General features: G+C 43.8%; 1 protein-coding gene across 1 annotated transcript in view; it reads left to right on the top strand.

Moving 5' to 3' along the window:
* CCDC88B (coiled-coil domain containing 88B) overlaps positions 1-23,086 on the top strand; it is a 264,648-nt gene extending 241,562 nt beyond the window's left edge. Inside the window, exons 19-20 of the mRNA XM_040409106.1 lie at positions 3,159-3,301; positions 22,524-23,086. Of these exons, the coding sequence (XP_040265040.1) occupies positions 3,159-3,301; positions 22,524-22,771 (391 nt within the window). The 3' untranslated portion in view covers positions 22,772-23,086. The remainder of the gene's footprint in view (positions 1-3,158; positions 3,302-22,523) is intronic.
* Positions 23,087-23,882: the final 796 nt, after the last annotated feature.

The following is a 23,882-nucleotide window of genomic DNA, read 5'->3' on the forward strand; positions in this document are numbered from 1 at the left end:
TTTAACCACCCTCTGTTTTCTATCACTGAGCCAGTTACTTACCCACATAGACATTTTCTCCCAGTCCAAGGATTCTCATTTTATATACTAACCTTTTATGCGGTACAGTGTCAAATTCTTTGAAGAAATCCAGATATACGACATCCATTGATTCGCCGCTGTCAAGTCTAGAACTTACCTCCTCATAGAAACTGATTAAATTAGTTTGATATGACCAATCTCTCATAAAGCCATGCTGATAGGGAGTTATTTGCTTATTTTCATTGAGGTACTCCAAGATAGCTTCTCTTAGAAAACCTTCAAACAGTTTACCCACTACACATTAGACTTACCCACCTATAGTTTCTGAGCTCTGTTTTTGGGCCCTTTTTGAATATTGGCACCACATTTGCTATGCGCCAATCCTGTGGAACACTCCCTGTCAGTATAGAGTCCTTAAATATCAGAAATAAGGGTCTGGTTATGACATAACTTAATTCTCTTAGGATACAGGGGAGTATGCCATCTGATCCTGGTGATTTGTCTATTTTAATCTTTTCAAGACGCCGATGTACTTCTTCCTGGGTCAGACAGGGCACTTTTAATGGGGAATTAACTTTTTACATTCTGCATTTCATCTGACAGTTTTTTTTCTTCAGTGAATAAAGTGGAGAAAAAAATATTTAATAGCTTTGCTTTCTCCTCATCGCTCTCTGCAACTCCCTCCTCATTACTCTGTAGAGGGCCGACACCTTCAGATTTATACTTTTTACCATTTATATAATTGAAAAATATTTTAAGGTTAGTTTTGCTCTCTTTGGCAATTAATCTCTCGGTCTCTAGTTTGGTTGCCTTTATTTGTTTTTTACATATTCTATTTTTTTTCCTTCTAGTGCTCCCTTGCTACCCTCCTGTTTTAGTGATTTAAATGCTTTCTTTATGTCAGTTATTGCTTTATTTACAGTTCTATTTATCCACATTGTTTTTTTTTTTTCTTGTTCCTTAACCTTTTTTCCCATAAGATATGTACCTCTCACAATTAGATTTTAGGATGCTTTTAAAAATATCCAATTTTGTGGCTGTATTTTTATTTTTGAGTACTTTGTCCCAGTTAGTTATGCCTATGGCCTCTCGTAGTTGGCTAAATTTAGCTTTTTTTTTGTATTTTTGATCCTCCCTGAAGAAACACTCTTTTGAATGATAATTGAAAGGTTATTACTTTATGGTCACTATTTCCCAGGTGTCCCCCGACCTGCACATCTGCTGTTCTGTGAGGTCTATTGGTTAATACTAAGTCCAGTATGACCGTCCCTCTAGTCGGGTCCTGAACCAGTTGGGAAAGGTAATTGTCTTTGGTTATTACCAAGAACCTGTTTCCTTTATGAGATATACAAGTTTCAGTTTCCCAGTCTATATCTGGGTAGTTGAAGTCCCCCATAATAACCACCTCATTGTGATTTGCTGCCTTGTCTATCTCGTTTAGTACCAGATTTTCTGTGGACTCTGGTATATTAGGTGGTTTATAATAAACTCCTATTAGTAATTTATTATTGTTTTTGCCTCCATGTATTCCTACCCACAGTGACTCCACATGTTCATGTCCCTCACTTATATCTTCCCAGAGTGTGGGCTTTAGACAGGACTTTACATAAAGGCAGACACCTCCCCCTCCCCGGTTTTGACGATCCTTTCTTAACAGACTGTAACCCTGTACATTAACCGCCCAGTCATAGCTATCATCCAGCCATGTCTCAGTTATTCCCACTATGTCATAGTCCTCCTCACACATCACTAATTCCAGTTCCCCAGTTTTATTAGTCAAGCTTCTGGCATTAGTATGCATGCATTTAAGACATTTATGTATATTTTGTACCCTACACTTTTCCTTCTGAGCTGTTCTAGTCCCTCCTTCCATTTCTCCCCCAGTCCCATTACCTTGCCTCCTGTCTCTATCTGCACTATCTTACCATCCTATAACGTAATTACCCTCCCCCAGTCCCTAGTTTAAACACTCCTCCAACCTTCTAGCCATCTTTCTCCACAGCACAGCTGCCCCTTCCCCATTGAGGTGCAGCCCATCCCTACGATAGAGCCTGTAGCGAACAGAGAAATCGGCCCAGTTCTCCAGGAACCCAAACCCCTCCTTCCTACACCAGTTCTTGAGCCACTTGTTAACCTCCCTAATCTCCCGCTGCCTTTCTTGTGTGGCTTGTGGTACCGGTAGTATTTCGGAAAATACTACCTTTGAGGTCCTTGCCCTAAGTTTTTTTTACCTAAATACCTTAAATCATTTGTAAGGACGCTCCACCTACCTCTAACTTTGTCATTGGTTCCGATATGGACCATGACTGCTGGATCTTCTCCAGCCCCTCCCAGTAATCTGTCAACCCGATCCGCGATGTGTCGAACTCTAGCGCCAGGAAGACAACACACCGTTCGACGATCCCGGTCTTTGTGACAGATTGCCCTATCTGTACCCCTAATAATTGAGTCTCCCACTACCAGAACCTGTCTGGCCTGGCCTGCTCTCCTGGTCCCCTGCTTACCGGAGCTGACATTCCCCTGACTGGCAGAGGAAGTGTCTGGCTGCGGCAGTGCCGTCCCTGGACTGACATCCCCCTCATCTGCCAAACGTGCAAACTTGTTGGGGTGTGTCAGATCAGGGCTAGCCTCCCTGGCACTCTTCCCTCTACCCCGCTTTCTAACTGTTTCCCAGTTCTTTATATAAAACAGGTTGCACACCTGATTGTCATGCCATTGATTAAAAACATCTGACTCTAATGTCACTATCTAATTATCTGTCTGCGAATCCTAAAGGTTCACATACTTTTGCCACTTACAGACATGTGATATTAGGCTGATTGTTTTCCACAATAAATAAATGACCAAGTGTAATATACGGTATTTGATTCATTTGTTTGATTTGGTTATCTTTTTCTACTTTTAGGACTTGTGTGAACATCTGATGTAGTGTTAGGCCAAGTTTATGGAGTATTAATAACAGTAAGGAATTGAAGAGGGCACCAGGGACCCACTATGCATCAGGGAATTTTCCTTATAGGGTTTTTTGCGAGTCCTCATCTGTAGTTTCACCTACTGTAATATAGCTCCATGTAAGAGCTGTATACTGTATTGCTGCATTTTTTGATTACCTGATACATATTATATGTTACTGACAGTAACAAGAGGAGTAACTGGATAACGGATAAAATGAAGAGACTCCTGAAGACCAAGGAAAAGCCTTCAAGAGGCCTTGGAGACACACCACGCTTTCTGAACCCTCCTAACGAGCCTTCCTTGGAGCCAAACAGTCCATCAAAAGGTACGCTAGAAATGCTGCTTTAGCTAGCAGAATTCTGTATCCAAAGGGAACTGAGCTGCAGTACCACACACAACTAGAGATCGACGAAGTATAAAAAAAAATTATTTGGCGGTTTCGCAGAATTTTCCTCAAAAATTCACTTAGTGATGAATTACTTTGTCATGAAGTGCATTTCTTTGTTGGTAGTGGGTGTAATGACAGGGAACACTCCTCGTCATTGTACCCTTCAGATGCCGCATTCATAGCTGATCGCGTCACCTGAAAGTAAAAATACAGTGTAATAAAATATAAATAAATGACATCATACTTAACTCATCCATTTGCTTGCCGGCCGCAGCCATCTTGATTGAAGATCTGGTGCGAAACCTCGCGCGGCCCGTGATGACGTCATCATATCAGCTAGCGTAGTGACGTCATACGTCACCGCGCATGGGATTTCATGCAAGGTCTTCAATCAAAATGGCAGCGACCAGCCTGTCGTGAGCAAATGGCTGAGGTAAGTATTATTTTTTTGTTTTCTACACCATTTCAGGGAAAATCAATTCACTACCATGAAGCACAAGGAAATTTGGCTTCTCAGCGAATAAAGTTTTCCTTGAAATTTGGATTGAAGTCCACTTTGTGGACTTCGATTCACTTAACACTACACGCAACCTATGATCAGGTGTAGGATTATGCACCAACCTGTCAGGAAGTTCGGAGAGGAGGATGGGAGTGGTTGCAGTTGTCATTGTACCCACATACGGTGGCTGAGTCCTCCCTCACTTCTAGGGTCAGCACAGTGATGAAGGGGTCGCCAGGATAATAGGTAGTCAATCCCCCTGAGCACACTCCTGGCCAATGGAAGGTGCAGTTCCCTTCATGATGAAATCTAGAATGAAAGGCAGGAGACCTGAGTAGTGATGGACGAACATCTGCCGAGACGGTTCGCGAATGCAAACGCGATCAAATGTTCGCGAACCGCAAGTTCGCGGCGGGTCCCATTCATTTTAATGGCAGGCGAACCTGAAAAACCTTCAGCTCATATTTGCAGCCAAGAAATAATTACTAGAAGTGTACAAATAATCCCACAACATGGACAGTGACATACCAGATGTATTATTCAAATTTGCGATCTCCATTCATTATTTTTTTGAAAGCGAAATATCGGCAATATAATTTTCGCGTTCGCGCATGCGCAAATGCACTATACAGTACCCAAATGCACTATAAAGAAAGTATATTGGTATATAACACCCCGCTTCAATAATTTTTTTTGGGGGGGGGCGATGGGTATATCACACCAGTTATAATTTTTTTTTGTAATTGTGTTTGTCACTCTTTGTAGTTGTAGTATCGCTGCAGAACCCCTCACCAGTCACCACCACTGCTGCACAATACAAATCCACTATAATATACTTTCTATGTTAGAAAGTATATTCTAAGTATATTACACCCCTCTGTACTGCACACCTATCAATAGTACACCTATACCAGTCCTGAAAAGGACTTTTGTGGCCCTATTAGCTAGCGATTTGTGTCACTAACAGTCTGTCCCTGCTCCACACAGCAACCTCTCCCTACACTGACAGAATGTAAAATGGCGGCCAGATCAGGTCTATTTATAAGGTAGGGGGTATGTCCATGTGCTGAAACTTTTCAATTGGCTGTCCTGTACCACCTGATGGATGTGTCATGGGTCAAAGTTCTACACAATGTAAAAGAATATGGCGGGCGCGAATATCGCCATATGTTCGCATGTTCAGCAAATCGCGAACAAGGAAAGTTTGCCGCGAACCGACCGCCTGGTGAACCGCAAGGCCATCTCTAGACCTGAGTAAAGTTGAACTATGTAGCTCACAGTCTTTACTTAAATAGTAGATGAACAACACTTCCATACAAGATGGGGCCACGCAAGTAGGAAAGGGCGGTCGGAGACCAAAAGTACCCTAACCATGCCTGTGAGATCTAAATGTTCTGCTAGATTTATTTCAGGCTGGCAGCTCAGGGGTGTGTCTCCTTTATCAGAGGGTGTGTCCTTTCTTCTATCGCTCTCTACCTGCACCTTCCACAGCTTCAGAAGATAAGGCTGGTGGCAGATGAAGATTAAAACTGACCTCATGGGGCCACCTCAGTGAGGTGGACATTGATATAAGGAAAAGAACAAACAGCAGGTGATGCTGTACAGATACATTTGATTGAATAGCTCAGTGGCTATACTAAACATTTGATTATATGCAATTGCAAAAATATTCAGATCCAGGTGCTGGCTTGTAAAATGTAGGATATTGTTCATTAGAGATGTCCTGAATAGTTCGCCGGCGAATAGTTCCCGGCGAACATAGCTTGTTCGCGTTCGCCGCCGCGGGCGAACATATGCGATGTTCGGTTCGCCCCCTATTCGTCATCATTGAGTAAACTTTGACCCTGTACCTCACAGTCAGCAGACACATTCCAGCCAATCAGCAGCAGACCCTCCCTCCCAGACCCTCCCACCTCCTGGACAGCATCCATTTTAGATTCATTCGGAAGCTGCATTCTTAGTGAGAGGAGGGACAGTGTAGCTGCTGCTGATTTAATAGGAAAATCGATAGCTAGGCAAGTGTATTCAGTGTCCACTGCAGTCCTGAAGGACTCATCTGATCTCTGCTGTAAGGACAGAACCCCAAAAAGCCCTTTTTAGGGCTAGAACATCAGCGTTTTGTGTAATCTAATTGCAGTTGCCTGCCTGCCAGAGTGTGTGTCAGGCTCACAGCGTATACTGTGCCCACTTGCCCAGTGCCACCACTCATATCTGGTGTCACAACAGCTTGCATTTAAAAAAAATATATATATTTTTGACTGTAATATAATAGCAGTCAGTTGCCAGCACGCGTGTGCGTTTCAGGGCCTGCCAGGGCACAGTGTCACACCAGTGCAACTCATATCTGGTGTAACAGTAGTGTACATTTAAAAAAAAAATACAATTTTGACAGTGAAATAGTAGCAGTCAGTTTCCTTCACACGTGTGCGTTTCAGGGCCTGCCAGGGCTCAGTGTTACACCAGTGCAACTCACATCTGGTGTAACAGTAGTGTACATTTTAAAAAAAACTACAATTTTGACTGTAATAGATTGAATAGCAGTTAGTTGTCTGCAAGCGTGTGTGTCAGGCCTACAGCGTCTACTCTGCCAACTTCTGCCAGTGCACAGTGCCACTCATATCTGGTGTCACAGTAGCTTGCACACATAGTACCACTAATCGGAAAAAAAATGACAGGCAGAGGCAGGCCACCCTGCAGGGGCCGTCGTGGTGCTGTGATTCCCTTTGGCCCTAGAATAATGCCCAGTGTTCAGAGGCCACGTACCCTGAACTCGAAAAGTTCTGAGGACATAGTTGACTGGCTAACACAGGACACCCAATCTTCTACAGCTTCCGCTCGGAACCTTGACGCACCATCCTCCTCCAGCTTAGCTTCGGGCACCTCTCAAGTTACCACTCGCCCGCCTGCCGCCACCACCAACACTAGCACCACAGCCGCTTCACTTGATCTGTCAGAGGAGTTATTTACACATCAGTTGGAAGAAATGAGTGATGCGCAACCATTATTGCCAGAGGATGTAGATAACAGGGATATGTCTCAGTCAGGCAGCATTACACACATGGACGTACGGTGTGATGATGATGATGTTGTACCCGCTGCTGCTTCCTTTGCTGAGTTTTCAGATACAAGTGAAGCGGTTGATGATGACGATGTGTCCGTGGATGTCACGTGGGTGCCCGCTAGAAGAGAAGAAGAACAGGGGGAAAGTTCAGATGGGGAGACAGAGAGGAGGAGGAGACGAGTTGGAAGCAGGGGGAGGTCGTCGCAAGGAGCTAGTGGCACAGTCAGACAGCATGCATCGGCACCCGGGGTCAGCCAGACAGCATGCCAATCAACGCATGCTGTTGCCACCACCAGAATGCGGTCATTGCAGAGCTCAGCAGTGTGGCATTTTTTTTGTGTGTCTGCCTCTGACAACAGTGATGCCATTTGCAACCTGTGCCAAAAGAAACTGAGTCGTGGGAAGTCCAACACCCACCTAGGTACAACTGCTTTGCGAAGGCACATGATTGCACATCACAAACGCCTATGGGATCAACACATGAGTACAAGCAGCACAAAAACTCAAAGCTGCCATCCTCCTCCTGGTCCAGCATCTTCAGCCACGTCAACCACTGCTGTCCTCCTTGCCCCCTCTCAACCATCCACCACTCCGTCTCTCGCCTTGAGCAGTTCCTGCTCATCTGCCCAGTCAGGTGTCTGTCAATGACATGTTTGAGCGTAAGAAGCCAATGTCACAAAGTCACCCCCTTGCCCGGCGTCTGATAGCTGGCTTGTCTGAACTCTTAGCCCGCCAGCTTTTACCATACAAGATGGTGGAGTCTGAGGCATTCCAAAAATTTGGAGCTATTGGGACACCGCAGTGGAAGGTACCCAGCCGAAATTTCTTTGCACAAAAGGAAATCCCCAACCTGTGCTCGATTGTGCAAAAGGAAGTAATGGCATGTCTGGCACACAGTGTTGGCGCAAGGGTCCATCTGACCACTGATACCTGGTCTGGGTCAGTATAGATGTCCAGGCAGGAAGCTCTATAACTGGCAACTAGAGAAGTGTGAGGGGAGAATATAAGGAGGTAGGGAGGGGCAGACAAGAAACAGCTGAGGAGGAGAAGCTACGGATCCCTGAGAGAGACAAAAAGGATAGCAAGGCAAACACAGAAAACAATAACTAAGAAACACCGTGATCTTTAGATATAGAGCGCGCAGCCACCCGCTGCGACTTCCTGACCCCGGGTATAACGGAGTCAGACGTGGCTCTTGATACCCTCGTGACAGTACCCCCCCTTTCACGAGGGGCCTCCGGACACTCAGGACCAGGTCTCTCCGGATGAGAGGCATGGAAAGTCTGAATTAACTTGTTGGCGTTTACCTCTGACACTGGAACCCACATTCTTTCCTCGGGACCGTAACCCCTCCAATGCACAAGGTACTGAAGAGAGCGGCGGACCCGACGAGAATCAACAATTCTGGCTATTTGAAACTCCAGATTACCATCCACAATAACAGGAGGAGGTGGCAGCGGCGATGGTTCTAGAGGTGGAACATACTTCTTGAGTAACGATTTATGGAAGACGTTATGGATCTTAAAAGTCTGAGGTAGCTCCAGGCGAAAAGCCACAGGGTTAATGACGGCTACTATTTTATAGGGACCAATGAACCTAGGACCCAGTTTCAAAGAAGGAACCTTCAACTTAATATTCCTAGTAGACAACCACACATAGTCATTCACTCCTAGGTCCGGACCTGGCGACCGTTTCTTATCGGCCATGCATTTATATTTACCACTCATCTTTTTCAAGTTAACTTGCACCTTCTGCCATACCGATGAAAGAGATGAAGAAAACCTTTCCTCTTCGGGAACCCCAGAAGACCCCCCTCTTTGAAAGTACAAAATTGGGGATGAAAACCGTATGCACCAAGGAATGGTGACTTGCCAGTGGACTCCTGATAATGATTATTTATGGCAAACTCAGCTAACGGTAAATATGATGACCACAACTCTTGGTTTTCAGACACAAAACACCTTAAATATGTTTCTAGGTTTTGGTTGGTACGCTCAGTCTGTCCATTCGACTGAGGATGGAAAGCTGAGGAAAAGGACAAGTGAACCCCCAAACGGGAACAAAAAGCTTTCCAAAACTTAGAAATAAACTGGGTTCCCCGATCCGAAACCACATCGGAAGGGACCCCGTGAAGCTTCACGATTTCACTGATAAACACCTGAGCGAGAGTTTTAGCATTAGGAAGTGCGGGTAGCGCAATAAAGTGTACCATTTTGCTAAACCTGTCTACTACTACCAGGATAACTGTTTTACCCGCCGACAACGGTAAGTCAGTGATGAAATCCATTGAAAGATGTGTCCATGGCCTATTGGGGATGAAAAGTGGCAATAAAGACCCTGCTGGACGTGTATGAGAGACTTTCGCGCGTGCACAAGTAGAACAAGTAGACACGAAATCCATTACATCCTGACGCAACCTTGGCCACCAAAAACGACGAGATAAAAGCTCCAAGGTTGCTTTACTACCCGGGTGTCCAGCAAGTGCCGAATTATGATGTTCTTTTAATAATTCAAGACGCAGATTTAACGGTACAAACAATTTCTCTGAGGGGCAAGAGGCCGGGGCGTCCCCCTGAGCCTCTAACACCTTTCCCTCTAGAACAGAGTGTACAGCAGAGACAACCACTCCTCTTTGTAAAATAGGTACCGGATCACAAACATTACCCCCTCCAGGGAAACTACGAGATAATGCGTCTGCCTTGGTATTTTTTGCCCCAGGACGATAGGTGATTACAAAGTTAAATCTGGTAAAGAATAGCGACCACCTAGCTTGTCTAGGGGTGAGACGTTTAGCCGATTCTAGGTACAGAAGGTTTTTGTGATCCGTAATCACCGTGACGGGGTGGATTGCTCCCTCTAAGAAGTGACGCCACTCTTCAAGCGCCAGTTTAATCGCCAACAGTTCCCTATTTCCAATATCATAATTCTTCTCCGCAGAAGATAATTTTTTGGAAAAGAAAGCGCAAGGACGCCATTTGCCAGGAGACGGACCCTGAGACAATACAGCTCCCACTCCTACCTCTGACGCATCTACCTCGACAATAAAAGGCTGGGAGACATCAGGTTGAATTAGAACAGGTGCCGAGGTAAACCTCTCCTTTAGAGAGGAAAATGCATCCTTAGCGGCGTCAGACCATTTGGAAAAATCCGTCCCCTTCCTAGTCATGTCGGTAAGGGGTTTAACGATCACTGAATAATTTTTAATGAACTTTCTATAGAAATTAGCGAAACCCAAAAACCGTTGTAGGGCTTTAAGGTTCTCAGGAAGATCCCAATCTAAAATTGCCTGGACCTTCCCAGGATCCATGCGGAAACCTGAAGCAGATAATAGATATCCCAGGAACTGTAATTCCTGAACAGCGAAGACACATTTTTCAATTTTCGCATATAATTTATTCGTCCGTAGGACCTGCAGTACTTGCCTGACATGCACCTCATGTGTTTTCAGATCAGCCGAATAAATTAAGATATCATCTAGGTATATGACTACAAACCTGCCGATGAGATGACTAAAAATATCATTAACGAAATGTTGGAAGACAGCAGGGGCATTGGTCCGACCGAAAGGCATAACTAGATTTTCATAATGCCCCTCAGGGGTGTTAAAAGCTGTCTTCCACTCATCCCCTTCCCTGATACGAATCAGATTGTAGGCCCCCCTAAGATCAAGTTTGGAGAACCACTTAGCACCCGCAATCTGATTAAAAAGGTCAGTAATGAGAGGAAGAGGGTATGGGTCACGGATGGTTATCTGGTTTAACTCACGGAAATCTAAGCAAGGACGCAGGCCCCCATCTTTCTTTTTAACAAAGAAAAACCCTGCAGCCACGGGTGAAGAAGAGGGTCTGATGTGTCCCTTAGCCAGACTCTCGGAGATATAATCTTTCATGGCTTGTCTCTCGGGACCCGAAAGATTATACAACCTGGACTTGTGTAATTTTGCCCCGGGAATCAGGTTAACCGGGCAATCATAAGGACGATGAGGTGGTAGTTTCTGACAACCCTTTTCAGAAAAAACGTCCTCAAAGTCCGAAATAAATGTAGGTAGGGAAGCTATGGAGGCGATTAAGCAATTGTTATTTAAGCAATTCTCTCTGCAATGCTCACTCCACTCCAATATCTCCCTGGCCTGCCAATCCACCACTGGATTGTGCGCTACCAACCAGGGAAGACCCAATACCACCGGAGAGGGAAGGCCCTCCAGAACGTAACATGAAAGACACTCATTATGGTGGTCCCCTACCCGAAGGTGTAAATTACAAACAATGTGGGTGAGGTTTCTCTGAGACAGAGGAGCAGAATCTATAGCGAATACGGGAATAGGTCTCTGCAGCGTACAGAGAGACAAACCCATAGTGCGGGCAAAATGGGCATCAATCAAGTTTACCCCTGCTCCACTGTCTAGAAAAACAGAAATAGACTCCGTCTTAACACCAAAAACAATGACCGCTGGTAACACAAATTGAGATGTTCGTATGGAGGAAACGTATACCCCCCGGCTGACATCCTCCGCACAGCCCAGGGTTAGTAGTTTTCCGACGGTCTTTTGTTTTTGAGAAAGGAGGGACAGACATTAATGAAATGACCCCTCCCCCCACAGAAAAAACAAGCCCCCCCCCCTACGGCGAACCTCGGGAGGACGGACCTGACGAGAAGTTCCGCCTAGCTGCATAGGCTCATCTAAGTCAGTACAGGCTGACTGTTGCTTGGGAGAGGTAACCAATTGCTCCGGAATTTTCGATCTCTCCCTAAGACGTCTATCTATTCTGATAGAGAGGGACATAACAGCATCAAGGGAAAGGGGGGTCTCATACAGCGCCAGTGCATCCTTAACCCTTTCAGATAACCCAGAGCATAACTGACTCCTGAGAGCCGGGTCGTTCCACTGAGTATCCGTAGCCCACCTACGGAACTCTGAGCAATATTCCTCTGCTGACCGATCTCCCTGTAGGAGTCTCCGTAACTTCGACTCAGCCAGGGCGACTCGGTCAGGGTCATCATATATGAGACCCAAAGCCCCAAAAAATCCCTCCACTGACCGAAGAGCCTGAGAACCAGGGGGTAACGAGAACGCCCAGGATTGCGGATCCCCCTGAAGCAGGGAAATGACAATCCCTACCCGTTGTTCTTCATGACCTGAGGAGTAAGGGCGCAACTTAAAATATAATTTGCAGGCCTCACGGAACGTCGCAAATTTGTCCCTTCCCCCAGAAAATCTGTCGGGAAGAGCAACCTTGGGTTCAGTGACAACCTGGTTACCCATAGCAACCGCTGGGGGTGCCGTCTGCTGCATTTGCTGCTGTTGTTGGAGAACAGACGCCTTCAATCCTGCCACCTCCAAAGACAGGCTTTGAAGCTGTTCTGCCAAGGCATCAATAGGATCCATATTGGATTCTAAGTAGAGAGAGAAAAAAAAAAAACAACAAACAAAAAATTTAAAAAAAAAAAAAAAATTTATTTTTTTTTCTCAAAAAGTAATGGCCAGTTATAATATCACGGTCGGCGTGGCTATCACATACGTGACACAGAGGGAGGGAACGATGAAGGCCCTGCCCAAGTGAGAGGGAAGATGGTGACCCCTGACTCACCTGGTGGCTGGCACCTGGCTGCCCTGACGTCCCTAGACGGGTTCCTCACCCGTACGCCGATCACGTGCCTAAAGCCCTGGCTTTCCCTGAGCTGAGCCCTAGGTAGTGAACAGGGCGATGGGAACACTAGTCCGCACCACTAACTCTAAGGGAAAACACCAAGGGGAGGACAGACAACACAGACTCAACATATATTCCCAGGTGGGAGACAACAGGAGACAACAATAAGCCAAACAGGGATCCGGAGGGTAGCACACAGGAACAACAACCAGGATTAACCACTCCAGTGGGTCAGTATAGATGTCCAGGCAGGAAGCTCTATAACTGGCAACTAGAGAAGTGTGAGGGGAGAATATAAGGAGGTAGGGAGTGGCAGACAAGAAACAGCTGAGAAAGAGAAGCTACGGCTCCCTGAGAGAGACAAAAAGGATAGCAAGGCAAACACAGAAAACAATAACTAAGAAACACCGTGATCTTTAGATATAGAGCGCGCAGCCACCCGCTGCGACTTCCTGACCCCGTGTATAACGGAGTCAGACGTGGCTCTTGATACCCTCGTGACAGGGCTATTCCACATCCCGGATACGGCAGTGTCACTCCGTCTTGGGGTTGACTTGCCTGAAAGCAGAGAGTCACACCGGACCAGCACTCCTGAACGCACAGGTGGATCAGTGGCTGACTCCGCACCAACTGGAGATCGGCAAAGTGGTGTGTGACAACGGAATCAATTTGTTGGCGGCATTGAATTTGGGCAAGTTGACACATGTGCCGTGCATGGCACATGTGTGTAATCTGATTGTACAACGCTTTGTGCATAAGTACCCAGGCTTACAGGACGTCCTGAAGCAGGCCAGGAAGGTGTGTGCCCATTTCAGGCGTTCCTACACGGCCATGGCGCACTTTTCAGATATCCAGCGGCGAAACAACATGCCAGTGAGGTGCTTGATTTGCGACAGCCTGACACGTTGGAATTCAACACTAATGTTCGACCGCCTGCTCCAAGAAAAAGCCGTTAACGAGTATTTGTATGACCGGGGTGCTAGGACAGCCTCTGCGGAGCTGGGAATTTTTTTGCCACGTTACTGGACGCTCATGCGCAATGCCTGTAAGCTCATGCGTCCTTTTGAGGAGGTGACAAACCTAGTCAGTCCCACCGAAGGCACCATCAGCGACATCATACCATTTGTTTTCTTCCTAGAGCGTGCCCTGCGAAGAGTGCTGGATCAGGCCGTAGATGAGCGTGACGAGGAAGAGTTGTGGTCACCATCACCACCAGAAACAGCCTTATCAGCATCGCTTGCTGGACCTGCGGCAACGCTGGAAGAGGATTGTGAGGAAGAGGAGTCAGAGGAGGAATGTGGCTTTGAGGAGGAGGAGGAAGACCAACCACAACAGGCATCCCAGGGTGCTTGTTGTCACCTATCTGGTACCCGTGGTGTTGTACGTGGCTGGGGGGAAGAACATACCTTCAGTGAGATCACTGAGGATGAGGAACGGGACATGAGTAGCTCGGCATCCAACCTTGTGCAAATGGGGTTTTTCATGCTGTCGTGCCTGTTGAGGGACCCACGTATAAAAAGGCTGAAGGAGAACGACCTGTACTAGGTGTCCACGCTACTAGACCCCCGGTATAAGCAGAAAGTGCCTGAAATGTTACTGAGTTACCGCAAGTCGGAAAGGATGCAGCAGTTCCAAAATAAATTAAAAAGTATTCTTTACACAGCGTATAAGGATGATGTCACAGCACAACGGGAATCTAACAGGGGAAGAGGTGAAAGTAATCCTCCTCCTCCCACGACCACGCCGGCAAGGACAGGACGCTTTACAGACGTGTTGTTGATGGAGGACATGCAGAGCTTTTTAAGTCCTACGCATCGCCACAGCACTTCGGGGTCCACCCTCAAAGAACGACTCGACCGACAAGTAGCAGACTACCTCGCCTTAACTGCAGATATCGACACTCTGAACCCCTTGACTACAAGGCGTGCAGGCTTGACCTGTGGCCTGAGCTATGCCAATTTGCGATAGAACTTCTGGCCTGCCCCGCTTCAAGTGTCCTGTCAGAAAGGACCTTTAGTGCAGCAGGAGGTATTGTCACTGAGAAGAGAAGTTGCCTAGGTCAAAAAAGTCTAGATTACCTCACCTTTATTAAGATGAATGAGGGATGGATCCCGAAGGGACTGACAGTGGGCGATACTTTTGACTAAAAAAGGCCTGATGAGATGAGCTGCCTTGGGTTAAAAATGGTCCACACGCTGCTGTATTTTATCTCTAAATGCCGGATGACTTGCGTGACTTATCCGCCACCAACTAGGGTTCAAGCCGCAATGTTTTAGGGCACTTTCTGCCTGGGAAACAAACATCAATTTTTCTGGCCGCTGCTACAGCAGCGGCTACAATACCAGATTTTTCAGGCATGTGTACATGCCTAATTTTTCTGGCCTCTGGTGCTGCACTGTGGCTTCAAAAACCAAACAAAAAAAGGCACATACATGTGTCAATTCCCCTTCGTGATCGTTACCTTGTTGTGGTGAAGGGGCTTGCGTATCACAATGAAGCGACCAGCTCTATGAGTGTGTTGGCAATGGCAATGTTGGCACACCCCAGATGATAAGGTCGTTGCTTCATTGTGAACAGACCAAAAGCGATCGGCTGGATAATTTTGCATAGAAAAAACATAAATTTTCTTTGTGATTATCTAAGGTGATCAATAAAGCCTACTAGGCCAACAATGGGCCCACACTGCAGAATCATTGTTTTCTGGGTCACTTAACTGTCACTGAACTACCTCAGCACAACCATAGGCTTTGAAAAACCCCCATCGCCTGCAATCTCCCAAACGTGCGCACGAGCACAGTCATAACTACACCAAGATTGACGCATAGAGGTATAAAATTTATGTCATGAGTGTGTCAACTATTGACAACTCTTTGCGGTTGTCTAAAATCTATTCTATACATGTCCCCTGATAGGGGACGTAACAGGGATTAAACTGATAGGAGTGGTGTGTTAAGTAGTACTATTCCTATCTGGTGACACATTAGATTGCACGCGCAGTGCCCCAAATTGGAAGTAGGAGGACCAACCAAGCATCTTTTTCCATCTTCCGGTTCCTAAAATCGATGACATATACACGTCCCCTGATAGGGGACGTAACAGGGATTAAACTGATAAGAATAGTACTACTTAACACACCGCTTCTATCTGGTGGCACAGTAGATTGCACGCGCAGTGCCCCAAATTGGACGTAGGAGGACCGACCAAGCATCTTTTTCCATCTCCCGGTTCCTAAAATCGATTCCATATACACGTCCCCTGATAGGGGACGTAACAGGGATTAAACTGATAGGAATAGTACTACTTAACACACCTTATAATAACGCAGAGAGAGGCAACGCAGAGAGAGGAGTCTGAAGAAGAGGAGTCAGAGGAGGAAGGTGGCTTTGAGGAGGTGGAAGACCAAACACAGCAGGCGTCCCAGGGGGCTTGTTGTCACCTTTCGGGGACCCTTGGTGTTGTACGTGGCTGGGTGGAGGAAGAGACCTTCAATGACATCAGTGAGGACAAGGAACGGGACATGGCTAGCTTGGTATCCAACCTTGTGCAAATGGGGAGTTTGCGGTTGTGCAAATGGACTGTTTGCGGTTGTTTGCGGTGCGTTAAACGGGGAGTTTGGTCTGTCACTGTGAAGCGGGAGTAACCCTTACACTACCTGATCGATACAACATCATACCTGATGTTTTAAAGCACGTTATTCCAAAAAAAATTGGAATGTTAGGTGATTTATGCCCTTTATGGATTAAAACCAGACTCTGCGTCAACTATGTAATTTTCCATGGGAGTTTTGCCATGGATCCCCCTCCGGCATGCCACAGTCCAGGTGTTAGTCCCCTTGAAACAACTTTTCCATCACTATTGTGGCCAGAAAGAGTCCCTGTGGGTTTTAAAATTCGCCTGCCTATTGAAGTCTATGGCAGTTCGCCTGGTTCGCCCGTTCGCGAACATTAGAGGAAATTCGCGTTCGCCGTTCGCGAACAGAAAATTTTATGTTCGCGACATCTCTATTGTTCATGTCAGAACCCTTTTAGGATCGCCTTCCTTCTGGAAATTGCATCTCAGGGGCTTGATTAACCCATGGTTTAGCTTACAGCCTATACAGATAATATAAGACATTGTAAAAAACTAGGAAGCAGTGCAAAACCTTAGGAATATATCACATTACATAACTTCTCATAGGATATTCTAGCTTTAACCCCTAGCAGTGGCCTGGTGGGTCACTGTTGTTTTAAAAGAAAGCAGCCATGTTTTTCTAATCATGTATAACCTCTTTAAAGGGTATGTACAGCTTTGGTGGCAATTTTTTTTATTATTGCATTGTACTCATTTTGAAGTAAAAATCTTTTTTAAATTGGTCTTTATTAAAAATGATGAGCCATTTTCCCTGCACAGCTTTGAGTTTATCTACTAGCAGGCTCCTTATCTGTGATCTCTGACCTTATAAATACTCATTCAAGCTCAATTATTATCCTACTGGTAATTTAGAGATAAGGGTTATTGGATGACCAGCACAAAGTCAAAGTGAAAGTAGCATTCACACAGCTAGAAAAAAAGTTAATCCTTTGTGACAGAACGGCTCAATATTTTTAATAAAGACCAATTGAAAAAAAAGGTTTTTGTTTTTAGCCCAAAATACAGTACAGACAAAAAGTTTGGACACACCTTCTCATTCAAAAAGTTTTTTTTATTTTCATGACTATGGAAATTGTAGATTCACACTGAAGGCATCAAAACTATGAATTAACACATGTGGAATTATATACATAACAAACAAGTGTGAAACAACTGAAAATATGTCATATTCTAGGTTCTTCAAAGTAGCCACCTTTTGCTTTGATTACTGCTTTGCACACTCTTGGCATTCTCTTGATGAGCTTCAAGAGGTAGTCCCCTGAAATGGTTTTCACTTCACAGGTGTCAGGTTTAATAAGTGGGATTTCTTGCCTTATAAATGGGGTTAGGACCATCAGTTGCGTTGAGGAGAAGTCAGGTGGATATACAGCTGATAGTCCTACTGAATAGACTGTTAGAATTTGTATTATGGCAAGAAAAAAGCAGCTAAGTAAAGAAAAACGAGTGGCCATCATTACTTTAAGAAATGAAGGTCAGTCAGTCATCCGAAAAATTGGGAAAACTTTGAAAGTAAGGACTATTTGACCATAAAGGAGAGTGATGGGGTGCTGCGCCAGATGACCTGGCCTCCACAGTCACCGGACCTGAACCCAATCAAGATGGTTTGGGGTGAGCTGGACCGCAGAGTGAAGGCAAAAGGGCCAACAAGTGCTAAGCATCTCTGGGAACTCCTTCAAGACTGTTGGAAGACCATTTCAGGGGACTACCTCTTGAAGCTCATCAAGAGAATGCCAAGAGTGTGCAAAGCAGTAATCAAAGCAAAAGGTGGCTACTTTGAAGAACCTAGAATATGACATATTTTCAGTTGTTTCACACTTGTTTGTTATGTATATAATTCCACATGTGTTAATTCATAGTTTTGATGCCTTCATAGTCATGAAAAATAAAGAAAACTCTTTGAATGAGAAGGTGTGTCCAAACTTTTGGTCTGTACTGTATGTAAAATGCAATCATCAAAAAATTTCCCCAAAGGTGTACATAGACTTTAAGGTTTTGTTCACACCAGTGTCATTTCTATGTATAACAGACGTATGATAGCTATGACAGATCTGCTTTCAAATAGATACTGGCAAAACCAAATTGAATTTAATGGGGTCTGTCAGGATTGTCATATTCTTGACAGCAAGAGCTGAACACTGCAGCAGAACCTCTGAATAGCAATGTGAACAGCAAATCCCCTACTTCCCATCACTCCGCCAATGCAGATGCCACAGAGGGAGAGTTTATGACACATCTTGCACACTGCTCCTATTTATGGCAGTAGCATCAATACAACCACATAAGTAGTGATGAGTGACAGGGGCAATATTCAAATTCGCTATATTTTGCAAATATTTGGGCGAATATTATTCGTGAATTCGAGAATTCGCCATTATTTTCTTGATTGCGAAAATCGGCAATGTAAAATGCGCATATTGCGTGCGCAATACAGGCGTGAGTTAATTTTGCAAATTTTTTTAAGCTGCTAGAAGTTTCCTGAGACTGGAGAAAATGGTGGGCACGGCAGAACATAGCTTTATATGCAGATAGAGTGATCCAATATATTAGCGATTGTGCAAATCGGCAATTAATGATGCGCATATTTTTGCGCAATACATGCAACTTCACATTTTAGCAGGTCTGACTACATATTACTGATTGGTGGACTATGTATTGTGTACTTGTGACATCACAGCACTATGTCTGTAGCATGTATGTATGGACAGCAGAACCACTATATCAGGATCTAACCTACACTGACTATCTCCCACTAACTATCTGTAATATATATATATATATATATATATATATATATATATATATATATACATAAGCTAACTAACTATCTAATGTAATGACACAGCAAAGCACAGAGTACAGCAATGACACTGCTGTGTCTCTCAGAACTGCAAAAAACTATAGAAAATGGCAGCTGGGGAGGTTCTTATATAGTAAGGGGTAGGCAACTTTCCTATTGGTTGCTAGGGATGTTGTTAAGCTCAGACAAAGACATTGCCCTTCATTGGCCCACAAGCAAGAAGCAGGGAGGGATCATGGGTTCAGATGAAAAAAAATCTAGAGCATTCGCGAATGCGAATATATTGCACTATATTCTAAATCTTCGTGAATTCTCGAAGTGGCGATATTCGCGATTAAAATTTGCGATTCGAATATTCGCGCCCAACACTATACATAAGTAGTGTGTGCCGCTGCTCTGACGGGAGTCTAAGGGTCCATTCACACGTCCGCAATTCTGTTCCGCATTTTACGGAACGGAATTGCTGACCCATTCATTTTTATGGAGCCGCATGATGTGCTGCCCGGATCCGGAATTGCAAACCCGCACTTCCGGGTCCGCAATTGCGGACAAGATTAGGCATTTTCTATTAAGTGCTGGCGATGTGCAGTCCGCAAAATGCAGAGCGCACATTGCATTTTTTGCGGATCCGTGGATACGCAAAACACTTACGGACGTGTGAATGAACCCTTAGATATACCTATAGTTCAGAATACTCATGGACAATTCAGAAGAGAAGGCACGTGTGTCAATAATACTACATACATATCGTATATCAAGGTCAATAGATGGTAAATCTTAAAAACTGTGTTAATCCATTAAATTAATTATGTGATATAGCACTTGATAATGAGCAGCATCTTGCCTAACTTGATTTGATATTGATTTTATGACTTTTTTTTTAATTCAATAATATATATATATATATATATATATATATATACACACACACACACACAGTGGATATAAAAAAGTCTACATACCCCTGTTGTCAGGTTTCTGTGATGTAAAAAAATGAGACGAAGATAAATCATTTCAGAACTTTTAATGTGACCTTTAAACTGTACCACTCAATTGAAAAACAAACTGAAATCTTTTATGTGGAGGGAAGAAAACTAAAGAAAAATAATAATGTGGTTGCATAAGTGTGCACACCCTCTTATAACTGGGGATGTAGCTGTGTTTAGAATTAAGCAATCACATTCAAAATCATGTTAAATAGGAGTCAGCATACACCTGCCATCATTTAAAGTGCATCTGATTAACCCCAAATAAAGTTCAGCTGCTCTAGCAAAAGCCATGGTCCATAGAGAGCTTCCAAAGCATCAGAGGGATCTCATTGTTAAAAGGTATCAGTCAGGAGAAGGGTACAAAAGAATTTCCAAGGCATTAGATATACCATGGAACACAGTGAAGACAGGCATCATCAAGTGTGGCACAACACTGACATTACCAAGAACTGGACATCCCTCCAAAATTGATTAAAAGACGAGAATAAAACTGGTCTGGGAGGCTACCAAGAGGCCTACAGCAACATTAAAGGAGCTGCAGGAATATCTGGCAAGTACTGGCTGTGTGGTACATGTGACAACAATCTCCCGTATTCTTCATATGTCTGGGCTATAGGGTAGAGTGGCAAGACGAAAATCTTTTCTTACGAAGAAAAACATCCAAGCCAGGCTACATTTTTGCAAAAACACAGTCTCCCAGAAGTCCCCCAAAAGCATCTGATGAAACCAAGGTTGAACTTTTTCGCCATAATTCCAAAGATATGTTTAGCGCAAAAACAACACTGCACATCACCAAAAGAACACCATACCCACAGTGGAGCATGGTGGTGGCAGCATCATGCTTTGGGGCTGTTTTTCTTCAGCTGGAACTGGGGCCTTAGTTAAGCTAGAGGGAATTATTAACAGTTCCAAATACCAGTCAATATTGGCACAAAACCTTCAGACTTCTGCTAGAAAGCTGAACATGAAGAGGAACTTCATCTTTTAGCATGAGAACGACCCAAATCATACATCCAAATCAACAAAGGAGTGACTTCACCAGAAGAAGATTAAACTTTTGGAATGGCCCAGCCAGAGCCCAGACCCGAATCTGACTGAAAATCTGTGAGGTAATCTGAAGAGGGCTGTGCACAGGAGATGCCCTCGCAATCTGACAGATTTGGAGTGTTTTTGCAAAGAAGAGTGGGCAAATCTTACCAAGTCAAAATGTGCCATGCTGATAGACTTATACCCAAAAAGACTGAGTGCTGTAATAAAATCAAAAGGTGCTTCAACAAAGTATTAGTTTAAAGGTGTGCACACTTATGCAACCATACTATTTTATTTATTTATTTTTATTTTTTCCCCCCTCTACCTAAAATATTTCAGTTTGTTTTTCAATTGAGTTGTACAGTTTATAGGTCACAATAAAGGAGGAAAAAGTTCTGAAATGATTTATCTTTGGCTCATTTAGGGGTGTGTAAACTTTTTATATCCACTGTATGTGTATATATATATATATATATATATATATATATAGTACAGACCAAAAGTTTGGACACACCTTCTCATTCAAAGAGTTTTCTTTATTTTCATGACTATGAAAATTGTAGATTCACACTGAAGGCATGGGGAATTATATACATAACAAACAAGTGTGAAACAACTGAAAATATGTAATATTTTAGGTTCTTCAAAGTAGCCACCTTTTGCTTTGATTACTGCTTTGCACGCTCTTGGCATTCTCTTGATGAGCTTCAAGAGGTAGTCCCCTGAAATGGTTTTCACTTCACAGGTGTGCCCTGTCAGGTTTAATAAGTGGGATTTCTTGCCTTATAAATGGGGTTAGGGCCATCAGTTGCGTTGAGGAGAAGTCAGGTGGATACACAGCTGATAGTCCTACTGAATACACTGTTAGAATATGTATTATGGCAAGAAAAAAGCAGCTAAGTAAAGAAAAACGAGTGGTCATCATTACTTTAAGAAATGAAGGTCAGTCAGTCAGCTGAAAAATTGGGAAAACTTTAAAAGTAAGGGCTATTTGACAATGAAGGAGAGTGATGGGGTGCTGCGCCAGATGACCTGGCCTCCACAGTCACCGGACCTGAACCCAATCGAGGTGGTTTGGGGTGAGCTGGACCGCAGAGTAAAGGGAAAAGGGCCAACAAGTGCTAAGCATCTCTGGGAACTCCTTCAAGACTGTTGGAAGACCATTTCAGGGGACTACCTCTTGAAGCTCATCAAGAGAATGTCAAGAGTGTGCAAAGCAGTAATCAAAGCAAAAGTTGGCTACTTTGAAGAATATGACATATTTTCAGTTGTTTCACACTTGTTTGTTATGTATATAATTCCACATGTGTTAATTAATAGTTTTGATGCCTTCATAGTCATGGAAATAAAGAAAACTCTTTGAATGAGAAGGTGTGTCCAAACTTTTGGTCTGTACTGTATATATATATATATATATATATATATATATATATATATATATTAGACATATTAGCAATGTTCACTTATTTCCAGATTTATCTATATTCTCTGGTCTTCATTCCTCAGCTGAAGATGGGGTTCTTCGTCGCAGTAGAAGCTCGCTCAGTGTCTCTAGCCAGTCCTACCAGATGACACCTCGTTTTCGTCGTGTAAAGTTAAGCTCCACCATTCGCGGCAGTGAATCATTCAGCGTAGCAGATACTTCTCCCAGAGATAAATTTCGCCTGAGACAGATGGGGAAAACACATGACAGTGAAGATGAAGATACAGCATCTGAAGGAAAGAGAGACAGCAAAGGCGAAAATACACCGTAGAGGCCAAAAGTACCAGTTGGGGTGAAACATATTTGAGGAAACTTGTCATTTATTTACCCATAACACGAGAAAGTCTGGATGCATACAGGGACGTTTATTAAGACTGGTATTTTATATGCTGCTCTTAATCTGAGGTCTATTAGCATAAAATGCACCACAATTATTTAAGACGCTCATGCCTCTTAATAACGGTGGTGCATCATGGCCAGTCCATGCACCAGAACTGAAAACTACAACAGCTAGGAGCTCGTGTAGACTTCAGGCATCATTTAAATTATATCTCAGTGTTTTAATTAATGTCCCAGGCCACCTAGGCCCCAATTTCTACGACCATTAGATGGATGTTTTCTAATGCAAACGATACTGTATTGTAAAATGTCCTTTAATCATTAGAGTTTTTTTTTCCCATAAACACATTTTCTATTAGTGCATATAAACATCAGACAAGAGAAACTGCCTGTTCAAATCTCATGCAATGTAGAGATAACAAATTACAATGTAGAGCAAAAAGATGACAACCATTTCAAGAACTGAGCCCCAATTTCTAGCATCTATTCAATAGACCAAACAATTGTAGATAGTAAGATAAGGCAACTCTCTGTCCATTGATGATGTAATGGTTGCTGAAGGAAATACCACTGTTTTTGTTGCACTATTTCATAAACTCATCATTACTTTTCCTCTGTATAAAAGGGAAGCCCTGGTTGCTATGGAAGTAATGTGATATATACAGCATATACTATCATTATTTGTTACCAATAAAATGAATATATTAAATATAACTATAAGCTACCCATACAATGAAATGTTTTTAAAACTATCCTTTATACTGTGGACATTGGTGCTTCCACCCACATTATAAATTAGAAGTGAAGGGCAGAGGACTTACTCAGATTGCAAATTAAAATAATAATGTATATTTTCGATTCACATGCTACAGAAATCTGTTTAAGGCCCCTTTCACACGAGGTGTGTACGCAATTGCAGTCAGTTTTGACTGCGATTGCGTTCCGATGTTCAGTTTTTATCGCGCGGGTGCAATGCGTTTTGCACGCGCGTGATAAAAAACTGACTGTGGTTCCCAGACCCGAATTTCTTCACAGAAGTTCAG

This window comes from Bufo bufo, chromosome 10 (genome assembly GCF_905171765.1).
Source record: "Bufo bufo chromosome 10, aBufBuf1.1, whole genome shotgun sequence".
In the NCBI taxonomy this organism is placed as follows: domain Eukaryota; kingdom Metazoa; phylum Chordata; class Amphibia; order Anura; family Bufonidae; genus Bufo; species Bufo bufo.